This window comes from Sapajus apella, unplaced genomic scaffold (assembly GCF_009761245.1).
Source record: "Sapajus apella isolate SASKATOON/1434 unplaced genomic scaffold, GSC_monkey_1.0 scaffold422, whole genome shotgun sequence".
Taxonomy (NCBI): domain Eukaryota; kingdom Metazoa; phylum Chordata; class Mammalia; order Primates; family Cebidae; genus Sapajus; species Sapajus apella.
In genome coordinates, this window is record NW_022437358.1 from 7841 (window position 1) to 21559 (window position 13719).

Consider the following 13719-nt stretch of genomic DNA (forward strand, 5'->3'; position numbering starts at 1 on the left):
CAGTGGTGACGCGGCCCCAGAGAGGCTCCGCATGCCCGGCCAACTGTCCGCCCCGGGGCTGGCCCAGAACCCGCCATGCCCGCCTGCCCGCTCGCCCTTTTTTTTTTTTTTTTTTGAGAAGTAAAACTCTTTTATTTTCACTGTCCAAACATCAGTCAATATACTGGGAGAGCCAGCGGAAACCCTCGCCATAGCCTTGCCTCTTGAGGACACTGCACATGAATACTTCCATGGGGTGAGCATTCAGCTCCTTCAGGGTCACATTCCCCTTTCCTGTGGTCTGTCCATAAGGATAAGTCCTCTTGGGTGGGGACTAGTTGCCTCTTTTAAGAGGTCACATACATATTTTTTTTTCTTCTTTTTTTTTTTTAGACTTACGAATTAACAAGGGTCAGGGAGACTACACCAGGCTGACGGTTTCTTGGCTCCTGGAACCAGGCCCAGCTACAGCAAACACAGGTAAACACGAAGGGGGCAGCGGGAAGATTTGGTCTTGAACTTGGGGGGTGGGAAAGTCATGATCCCCACGACTGGAACAGCAGGAAGAAGCTGCATCTGAGGAAGGCCAGGGCCACCCAGAGGGGCAGCTCTGCCCTTGGGCTTGTCACCAGGAGGGAAGGGAAAGAAGCCCCCTCCCTCAGTGCTGGGGAAAAGGCACTTGGCTGGGTCTCCTCGTGCCCTCTCCCCATCCATGGAGAACCGGGGTCCTAGCCGGGGTCCTTGCTTCCTTGCCCCTTTCAGGCGCGCAGAAGCCGGTCCTGGTCAAGCCTCTGGAAGAAGCTTTTGCCGAACTCATAGGTGCTGATCATGATGGCGCAGGAGGGGGCAGCCTTGTGATCCGAGGAAGGAAGCCTGCAAAGAGTCCCCTGGTGCCTGACTCGGCCCGGATCCTCTGCAGCAGCAGCCAGGTGGAGTCCACGTGCAGGGGTGTCACTCTCACAGCCTCCATCACTTCCAGTGCAACCTGGCGTTGGGTCTTCACCACATCAAAGGGTAGAGTCAGCATCCCTGAGATGCCACCAGCCACAAAGCTCATGCCCACAGAAGTCTGGTCCTTTGGCCTGAGCCCATTCAACCATCTCTTCACCAGCTCATAGTTGAACCAGTATAGGGCTGAGAAGGGCACATCTCGAAGGGCAGTGGGACCCCAGCCCAGCCACAGCGAGTGCCAGCCACCCTGAGCCACGGCAGTTCGAACACAGGCACCCAGCTCCCGGTACGACATGTGCTGAGCCTGCAGCTTTGTCCGCATGAGCTCCAGGGGGCTGATCACAGTCACGGTGCCCAAGCGGGCCAGCGCGCCAGCCACCATGGGTGTGTAGAGGTCAGAGGTCAGGGCTCGACCACACAGGAAGGTCTTGAGTTGGTCATAAGCAGTGAAGTAGATGGCAGTAGCTGGCACAGTCATCACCAGGGTGGTGGGGAGGCCGCTTCAGAGGGTCCGGGTGCCCTCTTGCCTCACGATCTTCACGAAGGCGTCCATGGTGCCAGTGAAGTGGGTAGGGTCTTGAAACCAGGTGGCACAGCAGTCACCATTTGGGCACAGGTACAGGGGCTCCAGAACACCATTGCAGTACCGGAGGCACTTCCATTTGGCATAGGGGAGGCTCCACAGTCTGGAGGAAGGCGTCAGCTCGCTAGGCACGGAAGGCCGCTGAGACTGCAGGCGAACCTTCACCACGTCCAGGGATGTCATGAAGAGGGAGGTGACCACCGCCCCAGCGCCTGAGGCCACCATTTGCTGGAGGGGGCTGATGCCCCCAGGGTCCTGGTCAGTCATTTTGAAGCTTCAATCCTGGTTCTAGGCTGGTGCTTGTCCGGCGCGGCACCCAGAGCCGGGTGGGCCCATACTGGCTCCGCTGCCTGTGCGGGGTCTGCGCGCGCTCGCCCTCACCGAGGCAGACGCAGAAAGCAGCGGGGTGGGCCCCGCCAGGGTGGGCCCCGCCCCCACACCGCGCCTCGAGACCTTGGCTTTTCTCACAACTGCCCTCAAGGGCACAAGTAAGGCAAGAATGACTGTTCTTTTTTTTTTCTTTTTTTTGGACCATGAGCATCAGCATCACCTGGGGAATTGTTCAACTTGCCTCTTAAAACCTGTGAACTCAGAAACCTTGGTGGGGGGCGGGGGCGGGGGCAGCTAGCAGTCTGTTCTAGTAACCCTTCCATGTGATTCTGGTGCATAGTAGCCTATGACATAATTCAAGACCAGGTGACTCTCAGATACTAATCCTCACATCATTTGTCTTCTCAAATTACCCTAGTCTTGACCATCTGGTGCCTGTTCTGCAATTTAACATTCTGCAGCAATAAAAGTGTTTTATTATGAAGTATTAAAAAAAAAACGCACTCTGGCTGCGTTTCTGGCCTCAATGGGCCCTATGGACTCACTGAGTGCTCCAATGGTGGCTGAGGGGTTGAAGATGATCTCAGCCCCATTGATGCTGTACATCAGCCAGTTGAGGGGGTGGTGTCGCCCGTAGCAAATGTTCACCGCGATCCTTCCAAACTGTGTCTGGAACACGGGGTGGCCCAGGTTTCCCTCCATGTAGTAAGTGGACTCGTTGAAATCACCCACTCTGGGGATGTGGTTCTTCCTAGTCTTTCCCAGGACTGCTCCAGAATTGGAGATCACCACGGCTGTATTCCATAAAACGTCCCCATGCTCGCTGTCTCATTCCAGGATGGGAGACACCACCACCATGTTATGGCTCTTCGCCAGCTTCTGACAGAATTTGGTGGTGGGCCGGTCTTCTGCTGACTCAGCAAATTCTGTCCAAGGAAGCTTCTCTCTCGTACAGAAGGCAAAGGGCATAGTCCACGCTTCCTGGATTTTTTTTTTTTTTTTTTTTTTTTTTTGGCAAACACATATTGCTTTATTTAGTGTTTCTCTGGATTGCAGAAGTGTCAGCAGTGGGCTGAGACCCCCGAAGGGCACAGAGGCAGCTGGGCAGCCCCCAGGCCCCTGAGGGCAGGGGTGGGGAGAAGCAGCAGAAAGAGGTGATGCCCCTGTCGCTCCTGCCACAGCCAGCCCCTTCCCCAGGCTCCCGTGCCAGGGAGGGGTCAGGGGCCAGAAAAAGCCCTACATCCTGTCTACCATGCCAAGGCATGGACCCAGGCAGAAGCGCTCTTCCCACCTGGCGGCCCCCAGGGCTGAGGGCTGGTGAGGGAGCCAGATCCACTCTTAAGAGACCTGTTTTACAGGCCCCCATCCCTGGGAGTGGCAGAGAGGCACGTGGAGGAGACTGACAGTCCTGGTTTTGCAGCGCCTGCTGTGTGATGTGGGCAAGCCCCTCCCCCTCCACCTTCTGCTCTGAAACATCAGGGCTGGGCTCAATGATCTCAAGGGTCTTGGGACCTCTATGGTCTGAGACGTCTTTCCCCACTCCAGCATGCCCTCAAAGAGGAATGATCATGACAGTGAAAAGGCATTCTTTTTTGTATTTGAGTCTCACTCTGTCGTTCAGGCTGGAGTGCAGTGGCATGATCTCGGCTCACTGCATCCTCCACCTCCCAGGTTCAGGCAACTCTCCTGCCTCAGCCTCCCGAAAAGCTGGGATTACAGGCATCTGCCACCACACCCGGCTAGCTTTTGTATTTTTAGTAGAGATGTGGTTTTGCCATGTTGGCCAGGCTGGTCTCAAACTCCTGACCTCAGGCGATCCACCCACCTCGGCCTCCCAAAGTGCTGGGGTTACAGGCATGAGCCACCATGCCCAACCTAAAAGGGCATTCTTTAGGCAGGAAGAAGGAGGCGGGCAAGGGTGGTCTCAGCCCCCAGGTGGAAGTCACAGTGAGCCGCACGAGGTACAGTGGGCAGGCAGGGGGATGGGTGGACAGACAGGCAAGGCGCCAAGGGAATGAGGAGGAGGGTGGCCTGGCCAGGGAAGAGGGCACCAGAGCCCAGCCCACCCCACTTCTCAGCCACATTCCCTGCCCTGCTGGAGTCAGAGAAAACACATCCAGCGTGTCCTGGGGTGGGAAATGGCTTTTTAAAAAATAGTTTCCTATAAAGCATCAAAACATCTCAGAGAAAACCTCGGCAAAAGTTCCCTTCTCTCAAATATTTGGCATCTGGCCACAGGGTAGGTTACCCCTCCACGTTACAAAATCCATTCATCCAAGGGTGGTATAAGGCAGGATGGAAAGGTGGGAGGGTAAATGGCACAGGGAGAAAAACAAAGTATTCAAATCAGTCCAGGCACAAGGACTGGCAAATGCTAGAAAATAGCTGCAGAAAAACCTGTGGTCCTTTCAGACTCACGGTGATGTTAAAAATCCACACACTGGTGTCGGAAACATTCTGCCTTACGTGGACCAGAGACAAAAACTCCAATTCCTCAGAGAGAAGGGAATATGCAGAGGGCCCTTGGCAGAGTGGGTCCTGCCTTCCCTAGCAGGGGGAGGTGAACAAGGAAAGAGCTGCTACAGCCTCCTTCCAATCCCGCCCATCCCCTTTGGATGGCAGGCAACTCAGTGGCCTGCAGCAGCCTTCAGTTTGGCAGGAGATGGATGCAGTGAAGGGAACTTCTCTGCAGAAGTGGAGCTGCTCAGGGCAGACTGCAGGTAGACTGTCTTGTGGAAGAGCCTGTTGCTTAAGAAGACCGCAGGTGGAAGTTTTTATTTTTTTTATTTATTATTATTATTTTTTACATGTGACCAGCACTGAACACTCAGGTACCTGCCACAAGTGAAGTTCCCTTCATATCCTTCTTTAGGAGAAGCTTGAGGGAAAAAAGCTCTCAGAAACCCACAGTTTCCATCAAGCAAACCCAGGATGAAAGCCCTGTCTACTGTCTGGAGTTCAACAGCCAGCAGACTCAGCTCTTGGCTGCGGGTGATGCCCAGGGCACAGTGAAGGTGTGGCAGCTGAGCACGGAGTTCACGGAACAAGGGCCCCAGAAAGCTGAGGACCTGTACCGCCTGGCAGCGGAGGTGGCCACCTGAGAAGTCCTGGGAGGCAGGCACAACGCTTTGCTGTGCTGAGCCCTGACATGAGTTGAATGAAGAAAAGCAAAGCTTAAAAAAAAAAAAAAAAAAAAAAAGAGTACTGCAAGTGCGGCTACGCGGGAGAGCCGAGGCCCACCTACGTCATCTCCTCCACCGTGGGCAAACGCTGCCCCGAGGCGGCTGACGCCAGTGACACTGGCAAGGAGACCTTGGTGGGCCATGAGCTGCTGAGCACAGAGGCGCCTCTCAAGCTGGTGAACCCGCTGAAGCACAGCGTTGTGGTGGACTGGGACTGCGTGCAGGACATCTGGGAGTACATCTTCCGCATGGCCATGAAGATCGTCCCCGAGAAGCACGCTGTGCTGGTCTCGGACCCTCTGCTCAGCCCCAGCAGCAACCGGGAGAAGTACACGGAGCTCATGTTGGAGGCCTTCGGCATCCCCGCCATGCACGTGACGTCCCAGTTGCTGCTGTCCATCTACTCCTATGGCAAGACCTCAGGGCTCGTGGTGGAGAGCGGGCACGGCGTCTCGCATGTGGTGCCCATCTCCGAGGGCAACGTGCTGCCAGGCCTGACCAGCCACGCGGACTACGCTGGGGGTGACCTCACCAACTACCTGATGCAGCTGCTCAATGAGGCGGGCCACGCATTCACTGATGACCACCTGCACATCATAGAGCACATCAAGAAGAAGTGCTGCTATGTGGCCTTGCTGCCCGAGGAGGAGCTTGCCCTGCTTCAGGAGGAGCTGCGCGTGGACTATGAGCTCCCGGACGGCAAGCTCATCACCATCAGCCAGGAGCATTTCTGCTGCTCTGAGACGCTCTTCAAGCCCTCCCTGGCAGGCAGCACCCAGCCTGGCCTCCCGGAGCTCACGGCCGCCTGCCTGGGCTGCTTCCAGGACACGGGCTTCAAGGAGACGATGGTCACCAATGTGCTGCTGTGTGGTGGCTGCACCATGCTGGATGGCTTCCCCGAGCACTTCCAGAGGGAGCTGAGCCTCCTCTGCCCTGGGGACAGCCCTGTGGTGGCTGCCAGTCCTGAAAGGAAGACCTCTGTGTGGACCAGCGGCTCCATCCTGGCCTCCCTGCAGGCCTTCCAACAGCTCTGAGTCAGCAAGGAAGAGTTTCAGGAGCAGGGCAGCATGGCCATCTACAGCAAGTGCTGAGCCTCAGCATCTCCACAGACAAGGCCTCCAGCACAGGGGGCCATGGGCAGCTCTATACACATTTACAGAATTTCACATAAAGCTTTACTCTGCAAAAAAAAAAAAAAAAAATTAACTGCTCAACTCATAAGTGAATACAGCTAAGTAATTTCTGGTCCCCTAAAAATAACCTCCTTTTAATTAAAAGTAATTCTTCAGATAGGTTTTGCTACCAATAATTGCACTGAAATGAAAGCAAACGGTGATTCCTTGTGCTTTTGCTGTGCTATAGGTTACTGTGCAGCTAGCAAATGTAACTAAGAAAAATAAGGTCATCCCGGGAGTGACTCAGAAACACTCTCTAAGGATATGCCTGCTGACACTTTTGTTAACCCTCCAATCTTCAGCTGGATTCCTCTTCCTGTCCCCTTTTCGCCAATCTCTACTCTGCCTTGAGACACGTGGAGAAAAGAAGGCCTCTTCCATTTGTTATTTTCTCTTACTTTTAGTATCATCTCACCAGTGGCAGAAGAAAGAGGTTCTTCCCACTTTAACACAAAATAAACTAGTTACTGTTTACAGATAACAGTAACTAGTTACTTGTTTTTTGGGGGGTATTCGCTGGGGGAAGAGACCCCACAAAACTTTTATAAACTGATTGACAATGATGATGAGAGGATTAACATCTCACATACCTTTTGCACCCAGAGCCACCCCCAGGGCCTGAGGCCAAGTAGGGCAGCTGCGGCCTGGAGCACGAGCTGAGCTGCTCCAAGAACAAGAAGGAGCTCGAGGAGCTGCTTCTGGAAGCCAGTCAGGAATCTGGACAGGAGACACTGTGACACTTTAGTTCCCTTTTTCCGGTCGGTCTGTGATGAGCTGAGGCCAGAGCCATGAGAATCTGCTCACCTTCCCCCCAGCCTTCCTGAGGCCCAAGATGCCAGGGGTAGGGGCCATTCTGGGGCCCCCCTCCACCCACAGCAACACTACAAGGGGTGCAGGAGCTCTAGGGAGTGGCCCTCCTTGTGCGACTCAAGCACTTCTATTTATGAGCCCACCACTGGAAGACTCTGGGGGGTGAATGGGAGGGGGAGGAGGAGGAGGAGGAGGTTTCCAAGGACATCAGGCACCTGTTCTGGAGGGGCCAGGCTTGCCCCTGCGGATTTTTTTTTTTTTTGTCTATTCTTTCATTTTATTATTCCCAAAGAATCGAACCCATCATGAGGAGCCCACATAGTGGCTGTTCAAAGTTACTGGAAAGGGAGGTATTTGGTCACCATTATCCATAAAGAATCTCTTTACAGGGATAGGTGCCAAGTCCTCATGCTGCTCTTGGTCATTCAGTGACTGCAGTCTTGGCCCAGAAGCCATCCAAGATGAGCAAGTGCTGAGCCATCCTTAACTCATACCCAGATGAAACAACTTGCACAGAAACGCTGGTCCTCCCCAGTAACCCCTTAGCATCATATTCCAATACAGGAGAGGCATCAGGTCAGCTTTCATGAGGTACATGGAAAGGCGCTCTTTGCTTTGATCAACAGGTAAGGTTTCTAGCGGCTCCGCTTTGTAGTCAAACTCAGCAAGAATCATACAGTTGTAGCCGGTCACCAGTGGACATAATGTGTAGCCATCATACTTCTTTGTTGGTGTTTGATTCTTCATAATCAGAGAAATTGTTCTATCAAGTATTCCTGACTGGGCAGCTACTGCAGCAGCAGTCTTGGACGTAGTAAGGTTGGTGCAGTCCCCAATCCCAAACACGTTTGGGTACCTCTTGTGTTGCAGAGTTTCTTTATCCACATCCACCCAGCCAGCAGCATCAGCCACAGGACTGGTCTTGAGGACGTCTGGTAGGCTCATTGGTGGTGTGACATGAAGCATTTCATATGAAATCACTTGGGTCTCTTCAGGTTTGTCCAGGTTTTCAAATACAGCCTCCTGTTTATTGGCTCGGACTTCAATGAGGTTTTGCTTGTAGTTAACAGTGAGGTTCCGCTCCCGGATGATCTCCTGCAGGGCATCTGCATACTTCTTAACCCCGAAAATGGCTCCAAGAGAAGTGTTGAAAATGATATTGGCCTTGGATCGCTTCCCTGTCTCCCTGAAGTAGGCTTCTGATAAATACATGATCTTCTGAGGGGCTCCAGCACATTCCACTGGAGTATTTGGGAAGGTAAAGACAGCATTGCCCTCTTTGAAATCCTGCAGAGCTTTCCATGTCTTCTCTACAGTCTTAACTGAATAATTTGACCCTATTTTGGGATGAGCAAAACCTTCAGGTAAGCCTTTAATCTTCTCATAGTCCGGCTGGATTCCGAGGGCAATAATAAGATATCGGTAGGAGATCTCCTTGCCGTTGTCTGTGTGAATGCAGCTCTTGTCTGGGTTCAACTCAACCACTCTAGCTTTGATCCACTCTATACCAGATGGTATCACACTCGCAGTGGGCGGCCAGAGGAGGACAGTTGTTTGGCACCAGCACCCACTAGTGTCCAGATTGGCTAGTAGAAATGTCTCTCACTGGGCTCAACAACGGCCACATTCTCTGCACCCACTTTCCTCTTCATGCGGGCGGCCATGGTGATCCCACCACTGCCCCCACCCAGCACCAGCACCTCATAATGGTTCCTGGCTGCGTGGCTGACCCCTGTGTGAAGCTGAAGGGGGCTGACCTGCTGAGTGCCCAGCCTGAGCAGGCAGGCAAAGAGCTGGGCACGGGGCCCCGACAGGTTTGGTTTCTGATGATCCTTCTCTTCGTGGCTTGTAGATGACCACACCCACAGAAAAAAGTTACCTTTTTCTTCACTAAATTAAAAACGGCTGGTTATCAGGCAGTGAAACGTTGGACAAAGAAAGTAGATGTATTTTCTGTTGACATTCTTTTGGTGCCCATTCACCTGGGAGTACACTGGTGTCTAGCTGTTGTGGACTTTAGAAAGAAGAATATTGTAGGATTTCTTCATAAGTAACATTAAATATTAACAGTCATCCAATTGAATATAGAAAATTTAAGTTTTCCTTCCTTATCCGTATCATCTCATTGAAGGTGTGTGTAATTAAACTCGCATTTAATTCCTTTGACATGTGATGACGTTCATGGCTCTGCACACTTGCCAATAACCGTTTTTTCCAGCCTACCTGCCTTGCTCCCTGCCCCACCTGTTCTTGTCAAAGGACTGATAACTCTGCAGCTTTGTCAAGTGCTTGTTTACTCCTGTTCTCCCTACCAGGCCTTAAGCTCCCTGAGGAGAGAGCAGAGAGCCATGAGAGCCGGATTCATGTCGCGTCGACAGCGCCTGGGGTACTCCAGGCCAAATGAAGTCGTATTTGCTGTGCCCTAGTGTGTTTAGAAGAAATGCATCGATAAATGTCTATAACAGATTCTGGGGGTGTCTGGCAGTAGATGTGGAGACTTCAAGCTATGATTGTACCTGGGATGATAGCTTCTTCCCATGTGAGAAGTGAGGGTAGGGAGTCGGCGGAATGGTCCAAATCTGGAAGGAAATAATGGAGAGAATAGGGCCAAAGTGGGACAGGGCTTGGATGGTGGAAGGTGAGATCCAGGAGGAAGAGGGGTCTTGCAGTCTAAGTGCAGGGGCCAGTGCTCCGAGTCCCAGGGCTCAGAACCAGCAGGGCGACCACATGAGCGAACCAAGCACTGCCCCAGTGTCGGCTCCCGCAAGCATGCCCATTGCCAGAGGGGCGCCAGCGCTGTAGCAGGGATCCTCTCGCACTATGACGTGTGTCACACCGGGGCCTGCGTAAGGCAACCCGTGGTAGTTGAGGACATAGGTGGCCTCATGTGCGTTGGGAGGCACCACCTCATAGTACTCTTGGTATGGGCTGTAGACGCGCACCGGGGTGACACAAAAACAAATCATGGTGCACATTTGTTTAAACAACAACAAAAAAGGAAAAACCACTCTCATGGCCTCTGGGTTATTTTGGTCTTGTAAGGATCCATTTCTTTAAAATACTGACATATAGAGTTGTATATTAGATACAATATAGTTGTATCTTCAAGGCAACATATTAAATTATTCTCAAAATTATGTATTTGCAGATTCTACTTGTAAGTTTCAAAGAAAAATTATCAACTTTTCATATTAACCTGGAAAGTATATAGGTTGTGATTCAGCTACATTAATTTCTTAATACAATCTTGGAAGGAAAAAAAAAAGCCACTCTGCTAGTGGCTTTTTTTTTCTTTTTATTAAAAAAAAATAGTTTTCTTTTCAAATTGTTACTTGTGGTAAAACATAGAGAAATGCACTAAACGAGCTTGTATAAAACAGCAAAATTTTCAAATAAGCCCAGGAAAAAGCACAATGCTGGAAAGAATGGGGTACAAGGGGAGGGGAGAAAAGATTTCATACAAAACTACCTATTACAATACAGAAAAAAGTATAAAATGTTCCTACTTTGGAACTTAAGTACAAAATGATATTGGCATTGGATCACTTCACTATCTAAGCCTGAGGAGCTCTCAGAGGGTGGGGAGAGATGCTAGAAAGAACAAAAGGAATCGAAGTCTTTAAATCTCAAGTTGATCAGTCCAAACTCCACCTGCTTTTTTTTAGCTGAAAATATCACCTCCCTCTGTAACCTCTACCCATATGGCAAAGTTCATCCAGGCCTCAAAATATTCCATTAGGTAGTCCACAAACAACCTACACATAGGGGTTGGGATCTCTGTGTGCTGCAAATTGGAAAATGGAAATAAATCTACAGGCTAAATGAACACATTCAGTCTTTTTTTTTTTTAAAGCATATCCCTGTGAAATTTTATACATATATATGTGTGTATGTGTATATATATGTATATATATGAAATTCTCTGTGGTTAGAAACATATTTAAACTAGCTAGCCACAGACCAAATGACCTGCATTCATCCAACGCTGGAATTTTATGCTAAAGACTAAGGACCTTTTTCTTCTTGGTCAGAAGTAGGCAACAGTAAAAGTGGTGCTTTGTTGTGCCACTGAAACCGCTCCCTGGGTGGGTCTTCCCCATATCATGTGTTGGTAGCACATGCAACCCCCTGCTTTTAAGGAAAGGACTGCTTGGAACTTTGGGACCTGTCCAGAGCTCATGTGCTGTGCCTCTGGATAGGATGAAGCTACAGATGATAAAACAGCTATGTATAGAAGCAGATGGATTTCATATAGGGACATATAAATGGGAAAGGTCCTGGAGGAGTGGACTTATGCATGTGCCCCAAAGTCCAGTTTACAGTCACATTCCTGACTATACATCTTGAAAACTGTGTGTGTGTGTGTGTGTGTGTGTGTGTGTGTGTCCGTGTGTCCATGTATATGCTGGTGGTTTTTATCCCTATCTTTTGCCCATGTCCTTTCCTACTTCTTAGTAAGGCCTAACAACAAGAGCTTATATGAAACCAAGATTCTTTCCAAGCTTTTCTCAGTCCCATAATTCGGGACTGAGTGGGGCTGGAGCCCTTTGAAAACAAGATGGCAGAACTGAAGAAGTGAAAAGCAGTCTCTCTCTTCAGCTTAGGGATGTCCCTCACCCCTTTCACAGCACTGAAGTTTCTTTGCAAAAATAGTATCTGAGATACAAAAGGAAAGGCAGATGTGCTTGTGAACGCATTCCACCAGGGCCTGGTCCAGGATCAAGGGTGTTACAAGAACAGGGGGCTGGGAGCAGCTGTTTCCAAGGTCTCTGGCTGTAGACAACAAAGAGCTGGTCCCCCACATGGTCAAGGTCTGCTAACTGAGACAAGGCCCACCCTTACAACTTTTTTTTTTTTTTAAAAAAAAAAAAAAAAAACTCCTGGAGGTTGGTCCCAGGATCCATTGATCCATAAGTTGCATGCTGTTACTTTATATTAATATGTACACTTTATATAAAGATTCTTTTTTGACTAGCCTGCTGACTTTCTCATCACTTAAGAGGAGAAATCATCAGCTAATACTGAATGAGAGAAATGGAATGCGAATGAGGTAAATGGGAAGATGGTGATCGGTGAGTTCAGTCTTGGTGGCTTATTCTAGATAGGAGAGCTACCAAGCTCCAATGCACCTGGCCATGCTCAATCCCCAGCTGTGCTTCTATTTACACCCAACGTATCAGGGCAAAGATTACGGTCATTTACTACTGTGCTTTGAGAGACAACTCACATTGTGAAGACCCTCACTGGCAAGACCATTACCCTGGAGGTGGAGCCCAGTGACACCATCAAAAATGTGAAGGCCAAGATCCAGGATAAGGAAGGCATCCCCCCCGACCAGCAGAGGCTCATCTTTGCAGGCAAGCAGCTGGAAGACCTGGTCCTGCGTCTGAGGGGTGGCTGTTAATTCTTCAGTCTTGCATTCGCAGTGCCCGGTGATGGCAATACTCTGCACTATAGCCATTTGCCCCAACTTAAGTTTAGAAGTTACAAGTTTCAGTAATAGCTGAACCTGTTCAAAATGTTAATAAAGGTTTTGTTGCATGGTAACAACAACAAAAAAAAAGTATCAGGGCTCTATATTCTGTTCTACTGATGTATTTATTCTTTTACCAACACTACAGTGTCTGGACTATTGTAGCTTTATAGTAAGTCTTGAAGTCAGGTATATATCAGTCATACAACTTTGTTCTTTTTCAATATTATGTTTTCTACTCTGGGTGCCTCTCCATATAAACTTTAGAATCAGTTGATATCTGCAAAATAACTTATTGGGGTTTTGATTGGATTTGTATTGAATCTATAGATGAAAATTTTCATTTCTGATTGTATATAATAGAAATAAATGTTTTCTGTTATTGGTTCCTGTTACGGAGTTCTAAAACCGTTGGAATTTATTCTCTTTTGTATGCTAATGAGGTGACTCATGGTGAGAATGAGGGCTGGTCATAAGAAAAACTAACCAGGTGATTATAGTTAGAACTTTCAGCTTTGCCTTCCTAACTCCAGGGAGGTGAGTGGCTGGAGAATGAGTTCAATCATCAATGGCCCATGATTTCATTAATCATGTCTAGGTAATAAAACCTCCATAGAATTCATTAAATTGTGGAACTTGGAGGGCTTCTGAATTATTGAACATATTCACATGTCAGGAAGGTGGCACACTCGACTCCACAGGGAAGAGGCTCTTGTGCTGTGGACGCTTCTGGACCTTGTCCTATGTACCTCTTCATCTGATCATTCATTTATATTATTTATAATAAATTGTAATGGTAAATATATAGTCACTTGCCGCTTAATGACAAGAATATATGCTGAGAAATTTGTTGTTAGGCAATTTCATCAGTGTATAAATATCAGAGTGTACTTACATAAAACTAGTTGGAGCTGATTACACACCTAAGCTGTATGGTATGTAAATGGCCTATTGCTCCTGGGTCATAAATCTGAACAGCATGCTGCTGTATTGAATACTGTAAGCAACTGTAACATAATGGTAAGTATTTGTGTAACTAAACATATCTAAACAGAAAAGGTACAGTAAAAATGTGATATTATATCATTATGGGCCCAATATGGTGTATGTGACCTGCTATTAAACAAAACACCATTATGAAGCATGTTACTATAGTAGTTTTCTGAGTTCTGTGAGCTGTTTTAGTGAATTACTGAATGTGAGGAGGGGGACATGCGATCTCCTGACTTGTAGTCA

At 49.1% G+C, this 13719-nt stretch overlaps 1 protein-coding gene and 3 pseudogenes across 3 annotated transcripts; 1 reads left to right on the top strand and 3 right to left on the bottom strand.

Annotated features, from left to right (window-relative positions):
• Positions 1 to 473: 473 nt before the first annotated feature.
• LOC116545884 lies at positions 474 to 1905 on the bottom strand (annotated as a pseudogene). The gene has a single exon (XR_004266499.1). The product of XR_004266499.1 is annotated as a solute carrier family 25 member 39 pseudogene (transcript).
• Positions 1773 to 3209, bottom strand: LOC116545885 (annotated as a pseudogene).
• A 1296-nt stretch (positions 3210 to 4505) lies between these two features.
• Positions 4506 to 6214, top strand: LOC116545886 (actin-like protein 7B). The gene is given in 2 exon segments (XM_032272297.1): positions 4506 to 4563; positions 5044 to 6214. Coding segments are annotated over 2 exon segments (1131 nt in total). The 3' UTR covers positions 6117 to 6214.
• A 1066-nt stretch (positions 6215 to 7280) lies between these two features.
• LOC116545887 lies at positions 7281 to 9976 on the bottom strand (annotated as a pseudogene). The gene is made up of 3 exons (XR_004266500.1): positions 9748 to 9976; positions 9527 to 9589; positions 7281 to 8895 (listed from the first exon to the last, which is right to left on the bottom strand). The product of XR_004266500.1 is annotated as a sulfide:quinone oxidoreductase, mitochondrial pseudogene (transcript).
• Between the last annotated feature and the right edge of the window lie 3743 nt (positions 9977 to 13719).